We start from the raw sequence: 18,381 nt of genomic DNA, 5'->3' as shown, positions 1-18,381 counted from the left end.
GGGTTCCCCAGCCTCCGTCGCGGCAACAGCGATGACAGCAGCCGGCAGCTGCCCGCGGCGCAAAGTGCGTAACCTTCCCGCCCCGCCCCCACTCCGGCGACGGCCCCGCCCCCACCGCCTCCGGCAAAGCGGAAGTGCCCCCACCGTGCGGAGCGCGCAGCGAAGCCGGGAGCGTCATTTCCTGCCGCCATCTTAACTATGGGCACACGAAGCCGTCCTCCCCCCCGCATCCTCCAGCGCCTGCACGGCAGAGTCCCCCCAAGAGCTCCCCAGACACCCCTGCGCCCCCGACATGTCACGTCCCCAGTCCAGTGCACCCCAGCCCTGCACCCCCTGAGTCCCGACCCCAGCGCTGCCCCCCCGGCCGCCCTGCTGCCAGCGAACCGGGCTGCCCGTGCTCCGTGCTCGGCGCGGGCCGCCTCCTGAACCTGGGCGGGAGCAGGGGCCAAATGCAGCGGAGGTCACGAGGGGGCGGGGCCTTCCGTGATGTAGGTTCTCGCTGATTGGGCGCAGCTCGCTTCAGTCACCACTGCTCGGGTGACTGGCTCGGTCCGCAATCCCGGGGGGGACACGGGGATCGAGCGCATCGCCCCCCGCGCGGGTGGGTGGGGAAGGGGACGTCCCAGGAGCTGAAGGGGGCGCTGGGGGCGGGACGGGACCCACGCCCGGGAGCGTGGGCGAGGGGAGTCCCAGGAGCCGGGGGAACGGGGGGACCCCGGAGAGATAGGTGGTCCCGGGCGATATGCCGGGGAGTCCCCCTGACACCCCCTTTTCTTGCAGCGCGGCGCCGAGCGCCATGTCCCGCCCCTGAGCATGTTTCGCATCCAGGAGTTCCCGGACGAGGTGTTCCCCGGGCGAGAGAAGGAGTCGCCTGCTGCCTCCGAGTCGCAGCGGGGGGACACGCCCGGCTCCAAGCAGCCAGGCACCCCGACAGCTGGTGAGACCCCCGCGTCCGAACTGTAGGGGGCAGCGCTGAGTCCTGCATGCTCATCCCCCTCCCCCGTGTCTGGAGTATTGTCCACAAGGGGGGGGGCACAGGTGTTTCAGGGGGGACTTCTGCTGCATGTAACACCCCTGTCCCAGCCCCCCTCGGGTTCCCAGACTTTTCTGGGGAATTCCCCATGTCCAGAAAGTCCCCCCCCCCCCATGACAGGTCTTCCAGACCTTCCCTCCCACACCCTGATCTCCAGCCCCTCCATTTCCTTCCCCCACCCCACAGAGCTGCGAGGCCGGATTGGGTCAGACCCGCCTCCGGAGCCAGAAGTGCAGGATGAGCCAAGTGCGATGTTCTTCCGGGGACGCTCACGCTCTGCCCCCCCAATCCTGTGGGCTGCCATGCGTTATGGGCGGGAGCTGCGCAGGATGAGTGACGAGTTTGATGTGGCACTGCAGGTGAGATGGAAGGGGCAGGGGATGCCACCTGGGGGGGTCGGGAAGCAGGAGACAGGAGGATACATTCAAACCACCAATGTGCAAGACTTGTAGTGGGCATTAGGTGTGGATCATAAGATGCTGGAGAATCTGGGGAGGCTATAAAGACCTCCTTGCTCACCTCAGAGGGACCCCTCCAGCACACTGTGGAGGTGGGTCTGTCCTCCTCTCCCACACACACAGATTAGGTGGGGTGGCATTGCTCAGCTGGCCAGGGCCTCCAGCATGCGGTGTCCATCAGAGAGGCAGCCAGCTGACTCACCCATGCCAGGGGGCAGGCATGGAGTACTGCAGAGGGAGCTGAGAGGAAAGAGAAAGGGGGTGGGTACCTGCAAGGGTGAAAGGGGGGCTGCCACAGGAGCAGCGCAGGGGGGCAGTATTTGTGAGGCGAGCTTGCTATCTAGGACCACCAATTGCAATGGGAGGAGGCAGTTATAGTGGGGGTGTCCCCACTGGGTTCTCACGGTTTCCCTCCCCTCCAGGTACTGCCACGCCCCAAGAGCGCAGGGACAACATCCCAGCTGCACCAGGGGAGCAGCTGGAAAGAGATCTTGCAGGCCTGGCTTGGGCATAGACCTGCCCGTGATGTCCCCGCTAGGAGTCCCAAGTAACTGCAGTACCCCTGCTAAGGGGATGGGACCAGCCCATTGAGGGTAACCTCTGCAGGACACCAGTGTCTCCTGGGAGGAGGGAGATGTTGGGGGTAGCTCTACATGGGGCTTTTTCCCCCCCAATCAATTCACCCCCTACCCAACCCTGGGGTGGGCAGTTGCCTGCCTCCCTGTAGGGGGACTTCTCACATCTATCTTGGGATGGGGGGTGGGGGAGGCTGGGTTTTCTACGTTGTCTAGAGAAGCTGGAATAAAAGCCCGTTATTTTCTATGGCTGCCTGCATTGGTTTTTTATTCCGTCTCTGCTGTGATGGCACAGCCACCATCACAGATCCTGAGCATCACAGACACCTATGCCCCCACTACCTCCCCCAACCCAGCTGCACATGCCTCCCATTCCCTGTCCTGCAGCACCATCCCCCACCCATGCATGCCTGCCTCTGTGCTTCCCCACTGTAGCACTCCCCTCCAGCCACACGTCTGCCACCTCTCCCCACCTATCTACCACCCCAGCCACAAGCACTTACCAACCTGTCCCCTTCCCAATGTACCCCGGCCCCAGACTTCTGCCAACCTGCAAGATCAGCTCCCAGCCGCACGTGCTGCCCCCCGCTTGCAGCACTCCTCCCCGCATGTGCCTACCACCGTCCCACTCCTGCAGCAGCACCTCTTCAGCCACATGTACCTGACACCCTGTCCTCTGCCTGCAGCACTGCCATCCCTGCCTCCTAGCCATGTGCACCTGACGCCCGGTCCCTCTCCAGCCACGTCTGCCAGTGTCTTCTCCTTCCTACAGCCTGGCTCCCAGTGGCCACATCCACATGCCAACGTTCCCCCCGCCCCTGTGCAATGCTGGCTCCCTACTATGTGCATCCACCACTGTGCCCCACTGCCACAATGTCCCAGCAATGCCCACCTCTGCGTCCCCTCCCCACGGGGCTGCCCTTCTAGCCATGAGTTCCTTCCATCGTCCCTCCCCCCTGTATTGCAGGCTGACCCCCAGCAATGCCCCCCACATGTACATGCACTTGCCACTTTATGTCACTCCGCTGGGATCCCAGCAGTAGTGCCTGTTGCAGTCCATCACTCCCAACTCAGCCATGTCCTCTGGGTTGAGGTGCCAGCCCCAGAGCTGGGCATTTTCTGCCACGCGGGTGGGGCTGGCAGATTTGGGGATCACTCCCACCCCCTGGTCCAGGGCCCAACGCAGAAGTACCTGAGCGGGGGTGCGCCCCTGGCGGTCTGCCACCCGTTCTATCTCTGCCCGCCCCAACAGCTGCCCACAGCCCAACGAGGCATAGGCCTGGAGATGGATCCCATGCTGCCGGCAGAAGTCCAACAGCTCCTGCTGGGGAAGCTCTGGGTGGAACTCCACCTGCAGCACAGCCGGTGGCACCTGGCAGTGGGCCAGCAGCTCCTGCAGGTGCCCCAGGGTGTAGTTGGAAACACCAATCGCCCGCAGGTGCCCAGCGTGGTACATCCCCTCCAGCACCCGCCAGCTCTCCAAGCGTCGCTGCCGGTTGCCCTGTTCTTCTTGGGGCTTGCCCTGCGTGCCCGGCCAGTGGATGAGATAGAGATCCAGGTAGCCACAGGCCAGCTGCTCCAGGCTGCGCAGGCAGGCAGCCTCAGCCTTGGCCTTGCCCTGGTCGCGGGGGCCCAGCTTGGTGGTGAGGAAGACGTCGGAGCGTTCTAGGCCGTGAAGGGGCAGCAGGGCCCCCAGCGCCTGCCCAATCTCTGCCTCATTGCCATAGACGGCAGCTGTGTCAAAGGAGCGGTAGCCGTGGGCTAGGGCAGCGTCCACACACTGGGACACCAGCTCCGTCCCTTGCAGGCGGAAAGTGCCCATGCCAAGCAGGGGCATGCGGGTTCCACTGCTCAGGAGAACCGTCTGCTCCGGGGGCCTGTGGGAGGAATAAAGGCAGGGTTAGGGGGGAGGCGCGCCCGCCGCTCTCAGCGCAGCCCCGGGACAGCCGGCGGGTGCATGTAAAGCCGAGCCCCCACCGGGCCAGCATGCACCACGAGCGCCCCCGGGGGCACGCGTGGGACCCTGCCCCACAAGCGTGCGGGACCGCGAGCGCGCACAAGATACGGGCACACCTGCGCTCACTGACCCTACACGGCCCTCGCCGCAGGGACCCCGTGCACCCGCCTCCCGGGCGGCGCGCCCCACACCATCCCCGGCTCTGCCCCCGCCCATCCCCCCGCATCACTCACGCGAGCACCTCGCCCGCCGGCTCCATGGCTCCACAGCGTCTTCCCTACGTCACCAGAGGGCGGGGCCAGCACCATCCACTCCCCGTCGCGCGGGGGGGAGGCGGGCCGGAATGAAAGGCGTAGTAGCAGGGCGAGCGCGCGCGGCGCGCCCCTGCGAGCTGTCCGGCGGCTGGCGGGCACGGCCCGGGCGGGGCCGCGCTGCTGCAGTCCCGCCGCTCTGCCTGGCGCACGGGCGGGCCCGCCTTGCAGCGTCCATGCGCGGATCCCACGCGGCTCTTCTGCGCCTCATAAAGAAGTGGGGGCAGGTGCCCCACAGTCCCCTCTGTCAGGCCAGGCGTAAATCGGGGAGCACATACGCACCCCACATTGCACCCCCCCCGCCCTTCACCGATAAATCAGGCTGTATGGTGAATGCACGTATCCCATGCTGTAACCCGGTGCCTTCTTGGATACAAACCTTACATTGCACCTCAGTAACAGAGGGGTGCACGTATGTACCCCACACTGCGCCTGGGGCTTAGCTATGCATTGTGGAACACAGTGCACGCTTCTCGGTACAACCCCGAATTAGAGCACACACATTGCTGAGACCGCTGCTAGTCTGCTGACCGATAGGGTCTCTGTTTCTTTGTACTCCCTTTGGAAGAGCTTTGGCAGGGGCTGTCTTTCTCCGGTTGTACAGGGCCTAGCACAGTGCGGTCCTGGCCACTGACTAGGCTTCCGCGCCATAGTAATACAAAACATAAAGGAAGAATGCAGGTACCCCACATTGCACCCCTGTATAAATCCTTGGTACACCCATGTATCTCCATGTTACACCCCCGCTTGTCAGTAATAATTCAGAGTGCATGGTGCATGCCCCGACCCCACTCTGCATCCCGGCACCCCCGCTGCAAATCGGGGTGCTACTTTAGAGTATGTGCATTCATGAACCCACACTGCATGCCTGCACCTCAGGGTGCATGCTCAGCACATGCACTGTGTGTTTTTATTGCTGTACAGTGCAGGGCCTCTCTACCCGCACGCTGCCTGCTACGTCTCCGCTCTAATGGGTCCACATCCCATAGCAACACGTTTGTGACACGTGCATTTTGCTGTGGCCACCGCGGGCATCTTCTGTGGTAGAGGTTCTGCTCATTGTGGTCCCAAGCACATCACTCAGCCCCACACCTGGGGGATGCTGTAGACAATCTCCCCAGCCGGGGAACCCAATGCCAACCCTGTTATCCGCCCCCTACCAATCCCATGGGTGACCTCTTCCACCCACCCTACCCCGTTAGCTACCACTCCTGACTCTGGGGAGCAGCCCCATTAAATCCTCACCTCTTTATTTTCCCTTGCTCACTTAACCCTGGGGGAACCACACTTCACTGTCCAACCCTGCCTCCCACCATGTTACCAGCCCAGAACCCTCTGCCCCTTATCTCCTAGTGACTCCCCTTGATCTGGCGGGAGCCTCATTCCCAATTACACAGGGGAGTTGCCCCTCCCACCAACCACATTATCTCCCTGCCTGACCCCGGAGAACCCCCTTCCGCTCCATCCCTTCATCCTGAAATCCCAAGGGAGCCCCTTCTCCCACCCCCCAGGTCTGCTTCCCCCTCCACCCACGCTCCCTCTCTCCAGGCGGACCAGGACGAAACTCCTTGGCGCAGAGTCCGCATGGGCCTGCAGGGTGCAGAACCAGCTAATGACGCCAGAGGACGCCCCCCATCCCTGGCTGGCCGCTGGCTCTGAAGCACCAGCTGGAGAGGAACGAATCCCGAGCCTGCGCCCCCACCCCCACCCCCCCAAGACTCCGCTCCCGGACTCCACACGCCCCAGGGGAGATCCCCCGTATGACGCAGATCCAGACCCCATTACCTTCCTCCGCCCTGAGTGGCCCCTTACCCCCAACCTACCCACCCCCGGACCCCAACCCCCGACTGCTAAAGCCCCCCTCAAGCGCTCCCTCGTTTGACCCCCAGGCCCCGCATCACCCCGAAGAAAGCCGTCTTCATACCGATCCCACAGCACCGCAAGCGAGGCCCCAATGCGCACCCCCATCGCATAGGAGCACCCCACTCCATGTGTCCCTCACCGCCCCGGGAACCCCCTCATCGTCAAGCCTGGTAGCCCTGAGCTGTGCCCCCGGCACCCCCTCCCTGCAACCCCGTCACCCCCTACAGGCAGATTTCAGGGCTGACCTGCCCCCAACTCCCCAGTCGCCGCGGAGCCGGGCCTCTGCACCCCGCCAGGACCGCCACTTACGTGTCCTGCCCTCTGCCCCGCCTCGGATGAAACGCTCGGAAAACGCCCATGGAAGAGGGGACTCCCGGGACCCTCCCTCACAGTGTGGGGTGAGGGAAGATGCCCCCCATCTCCCCAACCCACCGGGTGGAGCTGGCTAGATGTGGACTCGGCTGGGGAGAGCGGGTAAAGACACAGACTTTTCCCCCTCCGGCTTGTTGCCGCAGCCAGTGGGGAAACCTGAGGACTGTGAGGGGAACAGCCAGACAGGACTGCAGAGTACGAGGGGGAATGGGGTGACTGCCCCCCCCCAACCCGCGCTCCTACCTCTCCCCACAGCGCCCTCTGCTGGGGCTGGCCAGGCTGGAGCAGCCGGGAGCTCCCCCACCAGCGCTCCCACCGCACAGCGCCCCCTGCTGGGACAGGCCAGACTGGGGAAGCCAGGAGCTCCCCCACCAGCGCTCCCACCCCTCCCCACAGCGCCCCCTGCTGGGAGAGAAGTTGCGGGGACGCCCCCGGGGGTTGTTGCGGGCAGGTAGAGAAGCACGGGGCGGGGTTCTGCGGATGCGGGCGTGCGCCGGGGGCGCTTGAGGGCCAGGGTCGGAGGGAGCGGGCCGGGGCGGGGGGCGGCAGAGGCGCAGCTGGACGAGTTACTCCCGCCTTGCCTGGGTCTGGCACTATTCTGCCATGAGGCTGCCGGGGACACCAGCGCCCTGAGACCGCGCTGCCCGCAGCTCGATCCTGTTTTGCAGGGGGGGGTCCCCGCCCCAGGGCACCTCCCGCTCCCGTCCCCGCTGGCCGAGCTAGGAACCCCCCCCGCCCAGGTTGCGGGCTGCGCGCGGTGCCCTCCCCAGCCAGCCATCCATCCCTCGCCAGGGTGGAGCATGAAGCTGCCAGCCGGAGCATCCGCCGCCCGTCCCCGGCAGCCCGGCTCGCTCCGCCGTTTTGCTGGTACCCGCAGCCTGGCTGCAGAGTGGCTCCCGGCCCCCCCCGGCTCGGGGGGCAGCGCGGCTGGGGGGCTCCGCAGGAAGGGGCGGGGGCGCAGGCTGGGGAGGGGATCGTGCCGACCCCCCCTCCTTTCCCCGCGGCAGATGGACCAGTGACTCCCGGAGCATCCCTGTGCCCCTCCGGCGCCAGCGAACGGGGGCCCGCTCCTCTGCGCCCCACCGATCCGAGCCCCGGCGGAGGAAGCCTGTGCAGCCCGCCCCAGGGGGCGGTGGGGCTGCGCCCTGACCCCCCAGCCAGGTAAGGGGGGAAGGTGGGGCGAGGGTAAGGGGGGCGCTGCACCCTGGATCTGAGCGGGGAGGTGTGTGAACGCTGCGGGGGTGGGGGTAACGCCCTGCCCCCTGCCCTGGCTGATGCTCAGGGAAGATCCCCCTGGGGGTTGGGGGATCCTGCCTCCTTTGCGCCTTTAATCCCCCTGGCTGGACTGGCAGCCCAGCCACCCAAGCCTGGAAACTTGCATAGAAAGAGGAAAAGGGGGGACTGGGGAGACGTAAATATTTGGGGGGGGGAGCTGGTCCTCTGTGTTCAATTCTGCATTCCAGGGCTGGCTGGGGCGGGAGAGGAGGACCCAGACACCAGAGCAGCCACAGGGCGGGGGAGGGGGAGCTGGGGTGAAGGGCCAGGCGGGGCCAGGAAGCTCAGAGAGGGGCTGGCGTGTGGGTCCCGGCATGGGGGCGGTGGGGGCACAGGAGACCTGGACCTAAGACGGGGGGCGGGGGTGGGGGGCTGTTCAGGGCCTGGCTCCGGTTTTTGTGGATTTAAAAATTCCTGTAGTCTGCAGCCAGCGTGGGGCTTCCCCAGCCCTGTAGAGCTGCCCCCCCACAGCTGATGCGTCCCCCGCCAAACTTACCCCTCCAACCTTGGGGAGCTCCCCCCACAGCTCCCTCGCCTACCTGGGCTCCCCCTCAATCTCCCACAGAACCACCACCTGGGCCACCCCCTGCCCCAGCAGCTGTCACAACACAGGGCCCTGAGTCTCTGCTCTGGGTTTCACTGCCCCACACAGCTTGCCCCTGGGGCTCTGCCCCGCTCCTTCCCTCCCCACAGGAACTTCTGCTGCCTGACATAGCTGGGCTCAGCTGCCTTCTGTTTGGTGGGGGGTGGGGGGGCTCTCCTCTGGCTGAGGCCAGGGAATCCTCCACCCAGTACTGGAGGGGTCTGGGGTTATGCATGAGACCTGGCCAGCAAATGGAAACCCCCTGGCATTGGCGGGGGGTGGGGGGGGACATGCAGTGCCTCACGTGGTGGGGGCAGGAGGACATGCGTGTGCAACCCCCAGCAGTGTGGGCTCTATGCTGCATGTATGGCCCCAGCCCCACACATACAGGGCTGCTGTGCCTGTACTAATGGTGCGACACTCACCGCACGGCAGCACACACTGACACTGCACCTGCACCTGGAACCACTACCCAGCTGGAGCCATGCCCCACAGCTCACCCATGGGCACTGTGTCCCTGAAGCAGTGTCGTGCATGGGCACCTGTACCGCTCAGGGCAGTGCCGTGCACGCTTTCCCCTGGCCTCCATCCACCACGCCTCATGCGCACCAATGGCCCGTGCGCCCCGAGCAATGCCTTGCACACTCACCCATGGTGCACAAGTACCCAGCGCAGGGCCTCGCACACTCATGACTGCCATGCACCACCTCGCATGCTCACCCATGGTGCACAAGCACCCAGAGCTGTGCCTTAAAGACTCCTCCCTGGGCCTGTTCAGACTGGGGAGACCTTCCCACAGAGCTCAGGGTGGCGGCACCTGAGACAGTCTAAGGTGACGTTCCTGCGCCTCACCCAGCCAGCCCCACAGCTGCCCTCCTGCTTCGTGTCATCCTAGGCCCCAGGGCTGCGGACAAGCTTTCTGTACAGCTTCACCAGCACAGTCTTTGCACACTTACCCCCATACATGAAATCCTGTTTCACTCCAACTGCCCCCTCGCATGCCCCTCCTCTCTCATGAGCAGGTCCAGATCTCTGTGTGTCACTGTGGGGAAAGCAGGTGGTGGTAAATGGGCCTGCAGCCCACTAGGGCTGGGCATTCCCGCCCCATGGGAGGAGGCTGCTGCCCCCAAACTGGGAGAGTTACAGGGTGTAGCGGGCTCTTGGTCACCCCACCCCATGTATCTCAACTGAGGAGGTGGCTGTTATACTCGGCCTGGCCCAGGCTGCAGAGGCAGGAAGGCAGCTCAGGTGTGGAGGGGAGCTTGGGTTGGGATGGGGGAATTGCAAGGTGCACAAGCTCCCTGGGATGGGCAGGGAAGAGTAGAGGCTTCTGGGACATTAGGCAGGGCAGGTAGGAAGGGGGCTGGTGCAAAGGGCTCCTACAGGCACTGGCCCCTGGTCCCCTCTGTCAGGTGGGGGTGGGGGGGGGGTGTCTCCCAGTGTGCTGTCCCCTTCCCACAGGGACTGCTTTTGTGTATGTGATTATGGGAGCAAATTAATGGGGACCCCCCAAAAACCCCATTGGATTAGGTGGAGGTAGGGCCACCCCTGTATTATCTCCAGCCAAAGATCTGGCCACCATTTCCCGTCCCCCCACCCCACATCCACACACAGGCACAGGTTGAGCTCGAGTGCAGACAGCCTCTACATTCACAAGGTCTGCCAGCAGCTGGCTGGAGGGGCACTGGTGCGGGGCTGAGTTCCCCACACCAGGCTGGCTCGGGAGTCACATCCATCTGCTCCCCCTGGCCTTGTCCTGGGGCCAAGCCTGCTGGCCATACAGACTGATGGGGCAGCTGGTCCCAGCAGGGCTCGGACAGTGCACAAGGGCTTCCCTCGCTAGAGCCCATCTGTGGCGAGCACCGTGCCAAGTTGGGCCCAGGCTCCCTTCACATCTGCCTGGTGCTGTCTTAGCCACGGCGCACAGATCGAGCCCGTGAACCAGCTACCACCACTGCCTTGAACCAAAGGCTTGGATCATGGGGCACAAGGTCAGAGCACTCAGGAGTCCTGGCTCCCAGCCTTCTCCTTATCTACCGTGCAGCCTGCTCAGAGAGGACTGGGAGCCAGGACTCCTGGGTTTCATTTCCAGCGCTGAGGGGGGTCCAGCACTCAGGACTCCTGGGTTCTTAACCAATGCCCTGTCTCCAAGAGGGGCAGGGGATGCAGCGGGCAAAGGTGGCTGACCTGGGGGACACTGTTTTGCAGCCCTGGGTGTTACATGGCCAGCGTGGTTATTACTATGGTGGTGCTGCTGGGGGAACAGAGCCTAGGGACAGGACCCCAGAGGTGGGCTGGCCAGGGGGAAGAGTAACTATGAACAGATGCTGTGACCCTAGCACAGTCCATGCCCCCTGGGTGCCCACACTTCCTCCTACCCATGTCCTCCCTAAAGGAGGTGGCACACTAGAGCTCCCCCAGCCATGGAAGGGAGCAGCCTCCTGTTTCCTTCCAGCCTCCTAGGTACTGTTTGTCTTCCTCATCCCTCACCATGCCATGCCCTCCCCTCTCTTGCAGGTCCTGCCTGCCCACCCCTACTCCCACCATGCTGCTTCTCTCGCCCCTCGGGGCCTCTACCTTCTTCCTGCTCTTGGCCTTGAGCCTCCCGCTGCACCAGGCCAAGGTGGAGGATGGTCTGGGAGGCCCATCCCAGGGGGCGTCATCACTGGAAGGGGCCAACGTCAGCACCTTGTGCCAGGGGATCACAGAGTGCCAGGAGGGGGTGATTCTGCCTGTGTGGCTGCCCCAGAACCCCTCGGTGGGGGACAAGGTGGCCCGGGCCATCGTGTACTTCGTGGCGCTGATCTACATGTTCCTGGGCATGTCCATCATCGCCGACCGCTTCATGGCCTCCATCGAGGTCATCACCTCGCAGGAGAAGGAAATCACCGTGAAGAAGGCCAACGGCGAGACCAGCACCACCACCATCCGCATCTGGAACGAGACCGTCTCCAACCTGACGCTCATGGCTCTGGGCTCCTCGGCGCCCGAGATCCTGCTCTCCATCATCGAGATTGTGGGCCACGGCTTCCAGGCCGGCGACTTGGGGCCCAGCACCATCGTGGGCAGTGCCGCCTTCAACATGTTCGTCATCATCGCTGTGTGCGTGCACGTGGTGCCCGAGGGCGAGACGCGCCGGATCAAGCACCTGCGGGTCTTCTTCGTCACGGCCGCCTGGAGCATCTTCGCCTACATCTGGCTCTACCTCATCCTGGCCTGCTTCTCGCCGGGTGAGGTAGAGGTGTGGGAAGGCCTGCTCACCTTCCTCTTCTTCCCCATCTGCGTGGTGCAGGCCTGGCTGGCCGACCGCCGGCTCCTCTTCTACAAATACGTGCCGAAGAAATACCGGGCCGACAAGGCCCGGGGGCTGATTATTGAGACAGAAGGCGAGGCTGCCCTCCCCAAGCTGGAGGTGGAGTTGGACAGTGGCCAGGCCAACGGGGTGGGCGAGGCAGGGAAGGACGGGGACGAGGAGGCCCGGCGTGACATGGCCCGCACCCTGAGGGACCTCCGGCAAAAGCACCCTGAGAAGGACATGGAGCAGCTGATGGAGATGGCCAACTACCACGTGCTGCTGCAGCAGCAGAAGAGCCGGGCCTTCTACCGCATCCAGGCCACCCGCATGATGATCGGCGCAGGCAACGTCCTGAAGAAGCACGCGGCCGACCAGGCCCGCAAAGCGCTGAGCCTGCCAGAGGTGCGCCCGGAGGACGAGGACCTGCTCACCCGGGTGACCTTCGAGCCGGCGCTCTACCAGTGCTTTGAGAACTGCGGCTCGGTGGTGCTGATGGTGGAGCGGCGTGGCGGCGACGTGGCCCGCACGGCTGTGTGGGTGGATTTCCGCACCGAGGACGGCACGGCCAACGCCGGCTCGGACTATGAGTACGCCGAGGGCACGCTGCTCTTCAAGCCGGGCGAGGCCCAGCGCGAGATGCGCGTGGGCATCATCGATGACGACATCTTCGAGGAGGACGAGTACTTCCGCGTGCACCTCAGCAACGTGCGGGCCGCCTGGGCTGAACCCAGCGCCGAGCCACCCCCCAAGGCCTGCCTGGGCCCGGCTGCCACTGCCACCATCACCATCTTTGACGACGATCACGCCGGCATCTTCACCTTCGAGGGCACCTCTGTGCGGGTCAGCGAGAGCGTGGGGACCGTGCGAGTGCGGGTGCTGCGCACCTCAGGGGCCCGGGGCCGTGTGGCCCTGCCCTACCGCACCGTGGAGGGCACTGCCAAGGCCGGGGAGGACTACGAGGAGGCGGAGGGCAAGGTGGAGTTCCTCAACGACGAAACCACGTGAGAGACATGGAGGGAGCAGGTGGGGGGTGCCACGGGGGATCAGGCACAAGGGGGGGAGGTGGGGGAAGGGCGGGGGGTGATGGGGGGAGGACACAGTCATGGGGGGAACAAAGCAGTGAGTGGAGCTGTGGGGGGGCAGCGGCTTGTGGGGGCCGGCAGGGTGCTGGGTGGCAGGGTGAAAACATCTGCTGGCTTATGAGGCGGACAGGGCCCAGCCAAGGGCAGGTCAAGGAAAAGCCATGGCTGGGGGGGCAGGATCAGAAGCACAGGTACCTGCGGGGAGCCAAGGTTGCTGGGCACCCTGATTACCCTCTCTGGATAGCTGGAGGCCGGGGGTTGGGAACTATGGGGCACCAGCAGAGGCTGGGCCAATGGGGGGACTGGAAGGAGGCTGAGGTCCTGGTTGGAGCTGCCGTTCTCCACAGTGGCTGAGCCTGAAGCCTGGCTGCGGGGGGCCTGGGGAGCATCTGCACTGCACCAGAACTGGGTGCAGGGGACAACTGGTGCATCCAGCCACCAGCACTTCCACCCCAGCCCCCCTGGGCAGTTAGTGGTGGGAAGGGAACCGGAGGCACCAAGTCCTTGCCCCATGACTGTGCATGGGCTCCCCGCCTGTCTTTTCCATCCACGCTGGAGGGGCTATCGGGGTCCGGGGGGGGGGCAGGGTGAAGGCCTCATTTTGGTTTTGCATTGAGGCACATGGGAATGTGCACCACCACCACCACCACACACCAGCCCAGCTCTGCTGATCAGCTGAGCCGCCTTTGAATCTCTCCTGAGCTGCTGTGCAAGTGCCTGGCTTAGAGGGAGGGAACCCTGTGCCCCTCCATCCCTATCCCCCCTCCCCACGGCAGTACAACCCCCCTCCCCCATCCTTCCCAGACTCTCCACAGCAATGGGGAGCCCCCCCACACACACACGAGCCCAGACAAGAGGTGGCGGGTTCCCCGTGGAAGGAGGGGGGACGTGCACGTGCGCGGGTGTGGGGTGAACCGGCGGAAGGAGCGTGGCCAAGGGCGGCCAGTTCCCCGGCGGGCGCGGAGCCCAGCACACCAGTACTCAGGCGTGGTAGGTGTGAAGAGCTGGGAGGCAACCATGGGGTCCCCAAGACCTGCCGGCAGTGGGGTGGCTCAGGCCTCAGGGGCTGGCCAGGGGCTATTGGGCTGTGCACTAGTGGAGATCGGGGGGAACATTAGGCTCCCCAAGGTGTATGGGGCGGACACAGGCTGTGCTGAGTTCAGGGGAGGCTCTTTGCACAGATCCCTGCAGCTGGCAGATAACCATCCCCCCCACTCTGCCCCCCTCACCCCCCGCCCCGGCACAGCTGCTCCCAGCACCGCCGGAGCGAAGGGCCCTTTGTGCTCATCATTAGAGAGGGAACAGATGGTGCAGGGCGGGGGAGGGTACGGCCAGGGACAGCACCACCCGGGCCCAATGCCCGAGTGCCCACAGCAAGGGCCTGCTGGGGGGAGCCCACATCCAGGAGAGCAGGGAGCTGGGGGGCCAGCAGAGCTGGGAGAGCCCAGGTCTGGGATTGGCAGGGGGCCTGTGGGGCAGAACAGAGGGGTACTGGCAGAGCTCGGGGGCAGCCCAGGCTGGGAGTGAGGGGCACCCCAGAGCTGTGGCAGAAGGGGGACCCAGGGCTAGCTGAGCCAGGGGGGTGGGATGGGATTGCGGGGCACCGGCAGAACAGCCTAGGGAGGCTGGGGCAAGTCTCAGGGTCACTCATGGGGTGAAACAGCTGATTCCCCTGTGCTCTGGTAATGGCCAATGGGATTGTGGGGCCTGGAGCCGCCCCCCCAAATGGCCCAAGCCCATTGGCTGATCCTCCCCCCCTCATTCAGTGCTGCAGCAGCCATTAACCCCCGGCCTGCTGCTTGACATCTGGGGGCAGGGGGGCGGGGAGGGGCACAGAGATCTGTGTGGCGGGGGGTGGCGGGCAGGCGGGGTGTTGTTGCTGTGGGGAGGGCGGTGTTTCCAGCTGTTCCATCCGGTAATTACCTGCCCCAAATTAGCTTTGCGTTGATGCCAGCTGCAGGGAGGAACTAGTCATGGGGTGCGTGACAGCCCGGGCAGCCGACTGACTGTGCAAGCTAAGCCAGTAGCACAACCTCCTCCTTATGGGGCAAAGTGCCCCCCACATCAGGGGCCACAGACCCTCTCCTGCCCCAGCTGGAGCAGACAGGCCAGGATGAGCCTCCCCCATTCCTCGCATGCAGCAGCCTTGTCAGCCTGTGCCCCCCAACCTGCACCCCCAGCTCACCCCCAGGCCAAACACCCCCCTCTTACCCCATGCCCCACAACCAGTATACCCATCTCACCCCAACCCGGCACCCCCTGTGCCAGCCCCGTGCCCCACAGCCCACACTCCCCTCTCATTCCCAGGTAAGCACTCATCTCACCCTGTGCCCCCCAACCTGCACCCCCAGCTCACCCCCCAAGCCAGAACCCCCCCATCTCACTCTATGCCCAGCAACCAGCCCCCAGGCCCCCACGGCAACACTCCATCTCACCTCACCTCCCAATCTCTCCTTTCAGGAAATTCATCGAGATTAAAATAATCGATGACGAGGAATACGAGAAAAACAAGAATTTCCACCTGGAGCTGGGCCCCCCTGAGCTGCTGGAGATGGGGCTGCGGCATGGTATGGGGGGGCACACCAGAGGGGGCGCAGCCCATGGTAGTGGGGGGGTGGGACTCTGGGGAGCACAGGAAGCTGGAGGGTAACACCCTCTTGGACTCTCCCTACCCCAGGTGACTCCAATGAGAACCGCCCCACTGAGGGGGAGGAGGGGGCCGTGATTGCCAAGATGGGGTGTCCCAGCCTGGGGGACCACCCCAAACTTGAGGTGGTGATCGAGGAGTCCTACGAGTTCAAGGTAAGCGCCCGAGCATGTGCCTTCCCTCCTTGCCCCCATGCATTGCCCCATACCCCCCGGCCCGCCTTTTCCCCCACCCCTCAGTCCCACCCCTCCAGCTGCCCCATTCCCCTAGACCTCACAGCATCCTGCGCACCCCTTCCTGCTCCCCGCCCCAGCCCTTCCCGCTCCCTTGCGGAGCTGGGGCCAGAGATACGCCCAAGTCCACCAGCCCTGCCGTGAGTACATCTCCCCTTCTTCGCACCTGCCCTCACGTGCAGTCTGCTCCAGCGGCCTTCCGGGCGCAGCCCAGCCGGGGCGGGGGGAAATGCACACCAGACGTGGGGCAGTTGCTGTCTTCCGCCGGGGGGGCGGGGGGGTGGTCCTCTCACAGCAGCTGCCAGACCCTGGAGGGCTGCGTGCGGTGCCCAGGTGTGAGGAGAGGCCTCCTGAGGTTCGCCCTGCAGCCTCCTCGCATTGGGGAGCTGGGCTCCGTCCCACCTCGCCATAGCCCCACATGGGGCCCTAGGGCTCAGCCCGCCCCCCAATCTCACCCCTCTTCCGCCCCCTCCCCAGAGCACGGTGGACAAGCTGATCAAGAAAACCAACCTGGCACTGGTCGTGGGGAGCAGCAGCTGGAGGGAACAATTTGTCAGCGCCGTGACGGTCAGCGCTGGTACGGAGGACTGGGGGGGGGCATCCCACTCGGGGAGGGGCAGGACTCGGGGGAGGGGTGGGGGAGGGGGGTCCTGTCCCAGGGCCCGATGAGGTGGGTGTGGAGCACTGAGAGGGGGAGGCAGAAGGGGTCACCCCGCTCTTACCTCTGGCCCCCCCCAGGGGACGAGGACGAGGACGAGACGGGCGAGGAGCGGCTCCCCTCCTGCTTTGACTACATCATGCACTTCCTGACGGTGTTCTGGAAGGTTCTCTTTGCCTTCGTGCCCCCCACTGAGTACTGGGGGGGCTGGGCCTGCTTCCTCGTCTCCATCGCGCTCATTGGGGTGCTCACCGCGTTCACTGGGGACCTGGCCGCCCACTTCGGCTGCACCGTCGGCCTCAAGGACTCAGTCACCGCCGTGGTCTTCGTGGCCCTTGGCACCTCCGTGCCTGGTGAGCGGGGCGGTGGGGGGGCTGGGCACCGGGGATCACATCGTCACAGGGCTGCACGGGCCCCGGGAGCAGGAGGCTCAGTTCCACCAGGGCAGGCCTGCGGCCTCCGGCACCAGCGGCGCCCTGCCCCTTCCCAGCTGCAAGGCTCTCAGGGTGCGCCACCGCGACACGGGCAGCCTTTTCTAACCCAGCGCCCGTCGCCGAGAGCCACCGAAAGGCTCCAGCAGCCCCCTTATCTTGTGGGCTTCTTGGTGGGTTTTGTTCCAGCCCTCTAGCCAGGCGACAGCCCGGCTCCTCCACGTCCGCACCGGCGTCCCAGGGGACTTATGCCTGTCATGCTACTTAGCGCGGAGGGAAACTGAGGCACACAAGGGTGTCATAGAAAAATGATACAGAAAATCCTCACCTTGTCCCAGGCGACGTGTGGGGGGGCAGTGGGCACTATGCTTGGTTAGTGGGTGCTGCACCAGTTCCCCATCCCACATCACCCACAAAAGGCCCCCCCAGGAATCTCTCTCTTCTCTGCTCACCCCTCCACTGAGGTACCAGAGCTCTGTGCCACTAACCCCACACCTGACTCAACCCCCACCCCCGCCCCCCGCTGACCCCATTCCCACTCCCGGCCCCTCACCCCCGTAATCCCTATTCCTCTGTCTTCCCTCCATTAACCTCTCCCCATGGCCTGCCCCCTACCCCATCCCCTCCCCCCCCCGCTAACCACCCTCTCCCCTTGCAGACACCTTCGCCAGTCGGGCTGCAGCCATCCAGGACCAACATGCAGATGCCTCCATCGGCAACGTGACTGGCAGTAACGCAGTCAATGTCTTCTTGGGCATCGGGGTGGCCTGGACCATCGCGGCTGGGTACTGGGCCAGCCGGGGCCAGCGGTTCATGGTGGCACCGGGCACACTGGCCTTCTCCGTCACCCTTTTCACCATCTTTGCCCTGCTGAGCATCGCCGTGCTGCTGTACCGGCGCCGAGCACCCGTGGGTGGGGAGCTGGGGGGTCCCCGCGGGCCCAAAATCCTCACTGCCCTGCTCTTCCTCTGCCTCTGGCTCCTCTACATCCTGCTGGCTGCTCTGGAGGCCTACTGCCACATCCAGGGCTTCTGAGTCGTGCGGGGAGGAGACAGACGGCTGTCCTCAGGCTGGTGGGACCCCCCCGCAGCCTCAGCTCTTGGAAGGGGACCCCTCCTGCCCCAGACCCTGGGAGGCCAGGGCTTGGCTGGAGCAGCCAGCAGCTGCGAGGAAAGCCCTGATCAACTCCTCGCGGGCTGTGGCCCTAGCTCGGGGGGGAGGGGGAAGCACCGCAGGATGTGCCAACCTCTCCCACCACCTGCCCCCCCCTCAGACTGGGGAAGCCCAACTTCCCCTACCCTGGGCATCTGTCCAGCTCAAAGGCAAGCCCCAGCCCCCGCTCAGTTCAAAGGGGGGCAACGGACATACGAAGTGCAGCCCTCCCCCCCACCCACATGCACTTCGGGTTTAGCAGGGGGCAAAAGTCGTTCCATCTGTTCCTGACCCAGAGCCCTTCCTGCCCCAAGGGCCTCCCCCCGCCATCTCCCCACTTCGCCCATAGCTGCAGGGGACAGCATATTTGGGGCAGGGGGTGGCTGGTGCATTTGGCAGCCTCACCAGCTGGGCTGCAAGCATCAGCATACAAATGGGGAGCATCTCTCCCCCTGC

The 18,381-nt window shown here is 65.0% G+C and overlaps 3 protein-coding genes across 11 annotated transcripts; 2 read left to right on the top strand and 1 right to left on the bottom strand.

The window, feature by feature from the left end:
- The first annotated feature begins 510 nt into the window (after nt 1-510).
- On the top strand, nt 511-2,305 carry BAD (BCL2 associated agonist of cell death). The gene is made up of 4 exons (XM_075005556.1): nt 511-537; nt 781-937; nt 1,220-1,392; nt 1,914-2,305. The coding sequence occupies exons 2-4, from the start codon at nt 814-816 to the stop codon at nt 2,040-2,042; spliced, it is 426 nt and encodes a 141-aa protein (XP_074861657.1). The 5' UTR covers nt 511-537; nt 781-813; the 3' UTR covers nt 2,043-2,305.
- Nucleotides 2,306-3,040: 735 nt separating this feature from the next.
- LOC142019044 (glyoxal reductase-like) lies at nt 3,041-4,294 on the bottom strand. 2 transcript variants are annotated; one of them, XM_075005391.1, is made up of 2 exons: nt 4,257-4,294; nt 3,041-3,943 (listed from the first exon to the last, which is right to left on the bottom strand). In XM_075005391.1, the coding sequence occupies exons 1-2, from the start codon at nt 4,280-4,282 to the stop codon at nt 3,079-3,081; spliced, it is 891 nt and encodes a 296-aa protein (XP_074861492.1). In that variant the 5' UTR covers nt 4,283-4,294; the 3' UTR covers nt 3,041-3,078. The 2 variants fall into 2 exon arrangements, with proteins under 2 accessions (XP_074861492.1, XP_074861494.1); XM_075005393.1 differs by having other exon boundaries at nt 4,265-4,294.
- A 6,678-nt stretch (nt 4,295-10,972) lies between these two features.
- LOC142019336 (sodium/calcium exchanger 1-like) lies at nt 10,973-18,010 on the top strand. Of its 8 annotated transcripts, none has more exons than XM_075006066.1 (6): nt 10,973-12,723; nt 15,265-15,371; nt 15,482-15,606; nt 16,162-16,261; nt 16,423-16,695; nt 17,432-18,010. In XM_075006066.1, the coding sequence occupies exons 1-6, from the start codon at nt 10,973-10,975 to the stop codon at nt 17,806-17,808; spliced, it is 2,733 nt and encodes a 910-aa protein (XP_074862167.1). In that variant the 3' UTR covers nt 17,809-18,010. The 8 variants fall into 8 exon arrangements, with proteins under 8 accessions (XP_074862167.1, XP_074862174.1, XP_074862172.1 ...); XM_075006073.1 differs by having other exon boundaries at nt 11,222-12,723; nt 15,265-15,360; nt 15,450-15,606; XM_075006071.1 differs by having other exon boundaries at nt 11,222-12,723; nt 15,265-15,363; nt 15,435-15,606.
- The last annotated feature ends 371 nt before the right edge of the window (nt 18,011-18,381 follow it).

The sequence above is a fragment of the Carettochelys insculpta genome, chromosome 11, assembly GCF_033958435.1.
Source record: "Carettochelys insculpta isolate YL-2023 chromosome 11, ASM3395843v1, whole genome shotgun sequence".
In the NCBI taxonomy this organism is placed as follows: domain Eukaryota; kingdom Metazoa; phylum Chordata; order Testudines; family Carettochelyidae; genus Carettochelys; species Carettochelys insculpta.
The sequence above is the reverse complement of the archived record's forward strand: the minus strand, read 5'-3'. Positions and strand labels throughout refer to the sequence as shown.

Bases quoted from the DNA above. Each gene is read 5' to 3' on its own strand.
- LOC142019044 (XM_075005391.1), bottom strand. From the start codon at position 4,282: ATGGAGCCGGCGGGCGAGGTGCTCGC. The intron at 3,944-4,256 runs GTGAGTGATGCG...TTCCTCCCACAG, and splicing joins CCGGCGGGCGAGGTGCTCGC to GCCCCCGGAGCAGACGGTTC.
- LOC142019336 (XM_075006066.1), top strand. From the start codon at position 10,973: ATGCTGCTTCTCTCGCCCCTCGGGGCCTCTACCTTCTTCCTGCTCTTG. The intron at 15,372-15,481 runs GTATGGGGGGGC...TCCCTACCCCAG, and splicing joins GGAGATGGGGCTGCGGCATG to GTGACTCCAATGAGAACCGC. The intron at 15,607-16,161 runs GTAAGCGCCCGA...CCCCCTCCCCAG, and splicing joins AGGAGTCCTACGAGTTCAAG to AGCACGGTGGACAAGCTGAT.
- BAD (XM_075005556.1), top strand. From the start codon at position 814: ATGTTTCGCATCCAGGAGTTCCCGGACGAGGTGTTCCCCGGGCGAGAG. The intron at 938-1,219 runs GTGAGACCCCCG...CCCACCCCACAG, and splicing joins GCCAGGCACCCCGACAGCTG to AGCTGCGAGGCCGGATTGGG. The intron at 1,393-1,913 runs GTGAGATGGAAG...CCTCCCCTCCAG, and splicing joins AGTTTGATGTGGCACTGCAG to GTACTGCCACGCCCCAAGAG.